Genomic DNA, 9,628 nt, shown 5'->3' on the forward strand with positions numbered 1-9,628 from the left:
TGTAAAATGGCATCTGTTGGATATTAAGTATGGCTTTCTTAGTTAGTTTCGAACTACGGGCTTTGGGGCATCATACACCAACCTCCTTGTTTCTGCAATTCTGAACGTCATTTCGAAGTCTTTTGACTTTGCAAACGTCTTGGGGAACACACACCCGTTTTCGTGACATAGCCTAAAACTAACATATTCCAAGAGCTAGATTTTTCTCTTGCTTTCCGCTAAGTGGTTTCTGGCATTCGAACTACATTATTTGCATCATCCTTGGGAGTGTTCCCGCATCAAATAAGCAAACCAATTACGCTTTTGGAAACTTGCTGTGACAAAACGAAAAATAGTTTTGGCGAGCGGCAAGCAACCCATCATTGGAAAATGAGAGAACTAACACTCAACATTTCTGGATTAAAGATCACGAGGTGCCGAGGAAGAACATGAAATGGAGGTGTTGAATGTTGAAGTGGACGCATGGGAAATATCGCGTCGCCAGATTGCACTTGAGGAGGTCATTGGTTCAGGAGCATTTGGAACAGTTTGGCGAGCAACCTTGAGTCGTGAAAATGGAAAACCAGGCATACGTTTTGTTGCAGCAAAGTGCTTTTCTCGTAAGTACCATTCGGCTTTGTTAATTTATAGTTTTCACCGGATACCGTTTGGTTAAAGAGGACAGGGAAATTTTCCACTGAAATATCACAAGTGTTTTAATGAACTGCCTGTCACGTAGAGGCTTACAAAACCTCGTTCAACATGCACAATAAAAATATGTCGCAAAAGAAAGAAAAAAAATCCTCATTACTATATTTTATGAAAGGGTGCAGCAAAAATCATCAATTCTCAACCAACTCTTTCATAATCTATCCACCTTTATCTTAACCTCGAAACAAATGCGGAGATTACCAAAATAGATCACCTTCTCCTAACAGGTTTCCTACTCCTCTTCTCCTGCTTAATCCCTATTCATTGCAAGTGTGTAAAGACATTTTGTTCTTTAACTCTTATTTCAAACTTTCATGGCGACGTCTTGCCTCAAATACACCAGATTTTTACCCTCGTTGCACATTAAGGGATACAGTTCCTCATAAAATTCATAAATAAATAATGCTTTTAAACATTTTTGAGCCTATTTTCCACTGATAAATTGCAGTTGAAAATACGATATAAGATAGTTAAATACCCCCAACTGGTTGACAGAATGGAGATTTGAATCGATCAAGCACATTCGATTCTCCCTAAGCGTTCGAGCCCCAAACACTGAATCAGGAGCAGGCGTAGCTTAATTTACTGGTGTGCGTCTTTGACAGCCAAAGGTCACAAGTTCGATTCTCAGCGACTTATTTGTCTGCATGTTTTAACACTTTCCTTTAATTTGTGTAGCTAATTACATGTAAAATGGAGCACTGACAAATGGAGGGAGGGTAAGAAGCGCACCATCGGCTTCCATCGATATCAGCCTCCTATCCGAAGGAACAAACGGCATTAAAAGAAAAATGGACTTACTTTTATCACAATGCCTCACGACGTAAAGAAAATGAGACAAAGACAAGTCTGGGGAAACAACTGTGTTCTTAAGAGTTCATGACCAAGGAGGTAGAAATTCATGAAACACCCCACCAGTCATGTGTCCAATCTTATTGTACCCTGATGTCATTTGTTGTAGCCACATCTGGAGATGAAGGAAGAGCCGCTCTGATGAGAGAAATCGGGTTGGGCAAAGTTATTGGAGACAGCCCTCAGCCGAATATTGTTCAATTCATAGGCTGTGTCACCACCCAAAGTAAGGATGTTATTGCAACTGCTAAATAGAAACAGCTGTGAGAAATTTGCACCAATAGTACAAGACCGTTAGTGAAAACCTTATCAATCGATGATATTCAGGGCTAAATCTGTCTATTTAAGCAAATAGTTTGGGAAATTCTGGCCCATTTCGAGTAATGAGAAAATGGCCGTTTTCACCACATTTCCCAAGAACAAACTAAACCCTCTTAACGTCAAGTTCACTTTCAACAATTGCAAAGCATAAGATCAAGAAACAGAAAAACAGAACAATTTGCAAAAAAAAAGGTGAATCATCAAAGCAATGCCATGGAATAATGACAAAAGATATGACATTTGTTTTTCAATCTGAAATGCAAACCCTTGAAGCTGATAGTTTTAGTTAAAATGCGAATGGTTGGCTGTATAAAACGGTCATGTGCCTGATTTCACACTTCTTAAGAGAACCCCCTTGGAGGTATTTCATACAAGAAAGTATTGGAAGCTTTGGTTTATTTATTTATTTATTTATTTATTATTATTATTATTATTATTATTATTATTTATTTTTATTATTATTATTATTATTTTTTTTTTTGCGAGAAACTGACTCAGGCTGCAAAGACCACCAGGGAGAAATAAATAATTTAATGGAATTGTACATTTTGCATGACAATTGTATATTTTATCTTTAAAAATATGTTATAAATTTTTAATCATCTCTTACTCACTATACTTTCTTCAGCGAAAGTTTTTCACACAGTTCTTTCCATTATACAGAGAAATTATACAAATATGTGGAAATTATGAGTAACGTTGATTAATATATATATATTTTTTTAATTAATATTATTATTTAATTCATGTCTCTTTTTCTTTTTCTCACTTTTACATTTATTCTTGGGTAACATAACCTTTAACTTGGGGAATGTGTAGATATTCGCCCTTTTCTTCATTTTCATCCCCTCTGCTCATTCAAGGTGAGCCGCTAATATGCGATGCTGACAAAGGTGGTTGACCAAACTGTGATCTTCCAACACAGAGCCACGCACTAACTGCTTTATTTGTTTACTTCTTAAAAGCGTCTAAACGTAATAATGATAGATCCCATATCCACCTTTCCGAGAAGCTAACAGTTTGAATGCAGCATTATAGAAGTTGTCCAAACTCTGTGTAACCTTTACAGTACAGCCAATTTTGATCATGGAGTACTTACCCTGTGGGGATCTTCTGGGGTACCTGAGAAAAAGCCGTGGAATTTTCGACAAACATTATCGCGGAAAACTAGCAGTAGCGCCACTGAAGACCTATGACCTATTGTCATTTTCAAACCAGATTGCTACTGGAATGGTGTTCCTGGCATCCAGAGGGGTATGTGACACGAAGCAAGCATGTCATACGATATGGTACTATTGTTGCTTATTGTAATCTTTCACAGATTAAGATTGTATCTACGAAATGCATCATGCGATATGCTTACTCCTTGTAGTGTTTGACATTATGTAGAAAAAAATGTGTGATCATTTTGCTATCATATTCTTATATCGAAAAGAAATGGATTGCTGTAGGTGACACGTACTAGCGTGCGCTTTAAACACTGGGTTTCCTACATTGGGATAACGCTGGAGAACGATGCACCGACCTATGCCTTGATATTACATAGTGTGATATGCCGCCGCCGTGGTCGTCATGATAATTTTACAGTCATCTTTGTAAGTCAGTAATTGGGGAACATTGGCTATAGCTCAAACAGACTACGTTATTTTCTAATCATATTAGTTAATTAACAATTATTGGATTCGGTTTTCCCATGGTAGGCCAAAGTTTGTGTTATCTGCCGAAGCCGAAAGCTGAGGCGGATAACACAAACTGATGCCTTGATAATTATCGCTATCATGCAAAAACCGAATCCAATAATTGTTTTATTATGCGTATTCCTGAGTTGCATTTGTAAAGGCAAGAGGATTGACTCTCGGGGAAGATTGCGCATGCGGGCCCATAATGGCGGACGTGTTTTTTGTAGCTCTGGCCTTATTGACTTTAATATGATGTAAATCTTGAAATTGAGCGGGCCCTCCGTCGTTCGAAATAAATATGACAGACGATTTGTCGGGGAACAAATTTAAAAGACGCCGGGAAGAAGGATCGCAGACCGATGAAGACTTGAGCGGACATTGCTGCGACTCGTCTTTGCCTGAGCAGGTAGCTGAAATCAACTCCAAGCTTGATAAGCTCTTAAATGTCGTCTCTGAATTTGATTCCATGAAATCGCGGCTTACTGAACTGGAAGAAGAAAACAGAAAACTGAAGGAGGCGTCAGAGTACGCTGACAATGAAATATCGAATCTAAAAACAACCAGCGTTTACACATTTGCCAACATGGACGCCGCGACTAGGGAGTTGAATGGTTTGAAGGAGGAGGTTGAAATTCTGAAGCGTCGCAATATCAAATTAGAAGCTTATATCAGGAGAGAGAACATGAGGATTTTTGGAATTAAAGAGTCTGCTGGTGAAACAAATGAGAAAACTGAAGAACTTGTCCGCACTATGTTGACAGAGAAGATGAAGATTCCAAGTGATTCTGTGGACGATATTCGCTTTGAACGGGTTCACCGAATGACAACGCGGGTGAACTCCACGAAACCAAGGGGAATTATCGTAAAATTCAGCTTCTATCAAGATAAGGAATATGTATGGTCCTTTGTAAGAAACCTCAAAGATTCAGGAATTGGAATGGCAAATGATTTTCCCAGAGAGATCGACAAAATACACGAAAAACTCTATCCGGTTTTAAAATCGGCAAAGAAGGCAAAACAGACGGTGGGCAGACGGTGGGCTTCAGCAACAAGGCACGCCAAATGAGTAACTCTGTGTGTGTATTTGTATATTTATTATTTGTGCTTAATTTATCTTCACCATTTGTCCTTTCTGAGAATCACTATCGAGATCATATCTCTTGTTTATGTACTAGTTTAAATAACACTTTGTGGGTAAGTTGTGTCTTCATTGTTCCTGCTTTTGCTCTGTTACGATTCCTACAACTCTTAATGCAAATCGCTTTGATCACGGTACATCAATTTTTTGCCTATTTTCTCACCGTTTATTACATGTTGTTGTTCTTAGTTTATCAAGGCCTTCTGCAATCTAAATCTAAATTTATCTCAAGAGCACTGATTAGATGACTACTGACTGAGGCTTTCAAACTAGTTTCTTTAAACGTGAGGGGCATTAGTAATTTTCGAAAAAGAAGAGCTATTTTCACTTGGTGTCGGAAAAGAAAGGCTGATTTTATGTTTTTACAAGAAACACATTCGAAGAAAGACATAGAAATATATTGGAAAAATAAATGGGGGGCCGAGGCAGTTATGTCACACGGTTGTTCAAATTCATGTGGAGTTGCGATCTTGTTCAGAAAGGGTGTCGATTGTGTTATTCACACCAAGATTCTTGATCCCCTGGGGCGTTACATAATTTTAAAAGCAGCCATCAAGGACAAAATGTATATCTTGATTGATATTTATGCTCCTAACAAAGATAAGGACATCACTTGCTTTTTCAATAACTTATTGATAACGCTGCAAAATGAAAACCTGGACGAGGAGGAGAATATTATTGTGGGTGGGGATTTCAATTGTCCCCTTAACGCACTCCTTGATAAGAAAGGAGGAATCATGATTCCGAGGAAATCGGTTGTTGCAAGTATCGGCTGTAAACAAAGTGAACTTGACCTCGTTGGTATCTGGAGAGTTAAAATCCTTCCAATAAAAGTTACACGTGGAGTCAGAAATCACCGAATATATTTTGCCGTCTAGATTACTGGTTAATTTCTAATAATCTACAACATGATTTAGTTAAATCCGTCGATATAATTCCGGCTATCAAAACAGACCATGCAGCGATTACATTAGATCTCCAAAACAGCGACAATGAAATTAAAGGACCGGGTTTTTGGAAGCTGACTTGTGCTCTTCTGGAAGACGATGATTATATCAATGATGTTACATCGAAGATACCAATTTGGCTTGCCCAAGGTCGTCAGGATTTGTCCGATGACCGCATCATTTGGGATTGGTTGAAGTATAATATTAGAGCCCATGCAAAACAACATTCAAAAAGAATGGCGAGAGAAAGGAATGGGAAAGAAAACCGTCTTGAAGAAGAATATGCTAAAGCAAAACAGGTTTTTGAGGCAGATCCTAGCAACACCAATTCAAATATCTTGAATGGTGCTAAAGAAAATTTAGAAGCATTCTACGACGAGAAACTAGACGGAGTCATCATACGTGCTCGCGCTCGTTGGCACGAACACGGGGAGAAAAGTTCAAAATATTTTCTTAACCTAGAAAAAAGGAATGATATTAAAAAGCACATGAGGAAACTAAAAATTAGCGGCGTGATCACGACAGATCCCTTCAGTATATTAGCCGAACAAATGCGCTTTTATCAAGAATTATACAAGAGCCGAAACAGCAACAATACTGACGGGGCGCAGACAATAGAATCCTTTTTACACTCTCTTAACATCCCTGTTCTAACAGAAGAACAGAAGTTGTCATGCGAAGGTGCAACTTCTCTGGAAGAATGCGCCTCGACACTAGATAGTTTCCATAATAACAAAACCCCTGAAAACGATGGAATTCCGATCGAATTTTACAGAAAATTTTGGCCTATTATTGGTGAATCTTTCACTAAATGTGCAAATGAATGCTTTAAAAAGGGTGAGATGTCGCTTTCCCAAAAACAAGCAATCATAACTTTAATCGAAAAGAAAGGAAAAGACCGTTCGCTTTTAGAAAATTGGCGACCAATATCTCTACTAAATGTTGATGCCAAAATCATGTCAAAAGTGATAGCAGCTAGAATTAAAAATGTTCTTCCAAGCATCATTCACCATAATCAAACCGGATTTATTAAGGACCGGTATATTGGTGAAACAGTTCGGTCAATCTTCGATATTATGGAGTTAACAGTTGAAGAAAATATTCCTGGTCTAATGATTTTTATAGATTTTCAAAAGGCTTTCGACAGTTTGGAGTGGAATTATCTTTTAAACTGCCTGGAACATTTTAACTTTGGTTCTGAGTTTATTCGATGGGTAACAACCTTTTACAAAAATACACAAAGTTGTGTCATAAACAATGGTATCACTTCAGATTATTTTACCCTTCAAAGAGGAGTCAGACAAGGAGACCCTCTTTCTCCTTATCTTTTTGTGATTGCAGCTGAAGTACTTGCAATTGCAGTTCGACAAAATAAAGAAATAAAAGGTATCCGGATCGGTAAGGAGGAGACAAAACTACTTCAATACGCCGATGACACGACAGCAGTCCTCTCTGACATCAACTCAGCCCGCGCGCTTTTTAAACTCCTAGACGATTTTCAGAAGCTATCAGGCCTAAGAGTTAACCCTATAAAAACAGAAGGAATGTGGATTGGCTCCTCGAGACAAAATAAAACCAAACCACTAGGTATCAAATGGCCAGACGAACCAATCAAAGCGCTTGGCGTATATTACTCCTACGATTCAAAATTGCTTCATGAAAAAAATTTTATTGAAAAATTAGACAGCATTAAGAATCTTGTTATCATCTGGTCTTCAAGGGGTCTTTCCATCTATGGGAAGGTGACCGTTATAAAGTCTCTAATTATTCCTAAGTTTGTTTACATTGCGTCACTTCTACCCACCCCTAAGGATGCTATTAAATAATTAAACCAGCTGTTATTTAAATTTCTATGGAAAGGTGTGGATAAAACAACTCGCTTGTCTGTAATAAATGAATATGAAAAAGGCGGCTTAAAATTGATTGATTTAGAGACAATGATTAAATCCTTAAGACTAGCGTGGTTAAAAAGAATATTCAGTGTAAACGATGGTGCGTGGAAAGATTATATACGTCATCAGCTTAAGCGTTACGGAGGTCTTTTCTTATTTCACTGTAACTACTATGTAAAAGATCATCCTATTTCCTCGCAGTTTTATGCTGAGATGCTCCAATGGTGGGCAGAATTTCGAGTCGAGTTTTCCACAGAAAAGGATTGGCAGGGCATAATATGGAATAATAAAGATGTTCGCATAAACAATGCACCTGTATTTTATGACATTTTTTGAGTATGGTATTATTTGCGTAAATGACCTACTTTTTGATTTGAATAACTTAAACTCGTATAATATAATTTCTAAACATGTTGGTAAAGTTAACTTTTTAACTTGGGCAGGTCTTCGCCATGCTATACCTCCTCATTTAAAAATGAGTAATTACACTTTTATGACAAGCCCCCCTACATTAGCGATTAATGAAAAGGTTTTTAATGTCTTAAAAAAGACGTCAAAGGATTATTACTCGCTGTTGCTGAGCAAAAAAGCACAATTTCCTAGCGGGGGACTAACGCTAAAACATGAATTTGACCTAACCGGTGACGAACTGCAGAAAGCATATATTCTATCACATTCTGTTTGCTGTGAACCATATATTAGAGCCTTTCAGTACAAGGTACTTAACTCTATATTATATACTAATACCAAATTATACAAGATAGGATTTGCCACAGACGACAACTGTTCCTTTTGTAAGTCTCATCCCGGAACCCTAAGCAAGTTCTTTTTCGACTGTTTATACTCGCACACTTTTTGGAAAGAGTTTGAATTTTATTTTCATTCTATCTCAAAAGAACATGTTTCCCTTACTTTAAAAGATGTCATAATAGGCATTGTAGATTCAAAACGCCTCTTGCTAAACTATTTGTTACTGATAGCTAAGTTATACCTGTGGGACTGCAGAAGGACAAGCATGTTACCAGAAATAATTGGCCTAACGCATAAGATTAAAAATAAGTTTGAAATTGAAACATACGTTAATATTAAAAATAATACCTTAGATAAATTTAAACGCAAATGGACAATTAACTGTAATTTGTTGCTTAATATATAATATTTCTTTCTTGTAGGAATCATATTGTGTCATGGTTTAGGAAGTCATTGTAATTTTATTAGTAGGATTGTAATGTGATTAGGTATTGTGTAAGTAAAAGAAAAAGGAAACACTATATAATTAATTAAGGTATGTATTGTGTTTGTTATTAGTAACTTGATCGCTTATGTATTGTGTCTGTTATAAAAAAAAAAAAAAAAAGAGGACTGACTCATCAATTTCTTTGGATGAGCGGTAAATCAAAGAAAGTTTCCGCGGTTGGCAGTTTTCTTTCCTCTTCTCTGCTGGTTACTGTGTCAGGTGACGTCACTTCTGCATGCATAAAACTATTGTCTCTGTGTATGACGTCAATTCTACGTATATAAAATATATTGTCGATAGGTATGACGTAGGAGAAACAGAGCAAGCAAGAATTAGCTGCGTGCTTATAGCCAATCAAAATCGAGCTTGTGACACCAATGTATAATAATACCTAGTAACTAACTTCCTCTGAGTCATTTCGAGTACTAAGCTTTAACTTTGGACCCGCTTGCAGCCCTCTTGTTGATAGGGAAATGCAAATCGCACCTCATCACTACAGGTGGGATTACAGAACATATTATCCTATACGCGAGCAAGACTAACGTTGATTATTTGCTTTTTCTAGATTATTCACCGTGATCTTGCAGCACGAAATGTACTTCTTGATCAAAACCGTGTGTGCAAGGTCACTGATTTTGGGTTATCTTACCAGAACTTTAAATATGGACATGGCAATGCCAAAAAGGTGGGTTACATTATTGATGGATTCCCTTTCACTTTGTTCTCTGTGTACCTCTTTGACGTTCTGTTTTTAACACGAAAATGCAATGCTGTTTTCTCCCTAGGGCTGTATGCCAATAAAGTGGACGGCACCTGAGATACTCTTTGGAGATCCTGCAAATCTGTCAACCAAAAGTGATGTGTATGTGCTT

General features: G+C 37.4%; 1 protein-coding gene across 1 annotated transcript in view; it reads left to right on the top strand.

The window, feature by feature from the left end:
• The first annotated feature begins 424 nt into the window (after positions 1-424).
• Positions 425-9,628, top strand: part of LOC137989114 (tyrosine kinase receptor Cad96Ca-like) — a 20,570-nt gene continuing 11,366 nt past the window's right edge. Inside the window, exons 1-5 of the mRNA XM_068834991.1 lie at positions 425-599; positions 1,652-1,768; positions 2,933-3,117; positions 9,322-9,441; positions 9,542-9,618. Coding sequence (XP_068691092.1) covers positions 434-599; positions 1,652-1,768; positions 2,933-3,117; positions 9,322-9,441; positions 9,542-9,618 — 665 coding nt within the window. The 5' untranslated portion in view covers positions 425-433. The remainder of the gene's footprint in view (positions 600-1,651; positions 1,769-2,932; positions 3,118-9,321; positions 9,442-9,541; positions 9,619-9,628) is intronic.

This window comes from Montipora foliosa, unplaced genomic scaffold (genome assembly GCF_036669935.1).
Source record: "Montipora foliosa isolate CH-2021 unplaced genomic scaffold, ASM3666993v2 scaffold_440, whole genome shotgun sequence".
Classification (NCBI taxonomy): Eukaryota; Metazoa; Cnidaria; class Anthozoa; order Scleractinia; family Acroporidae; genus Montipora; species Montipora foliosa.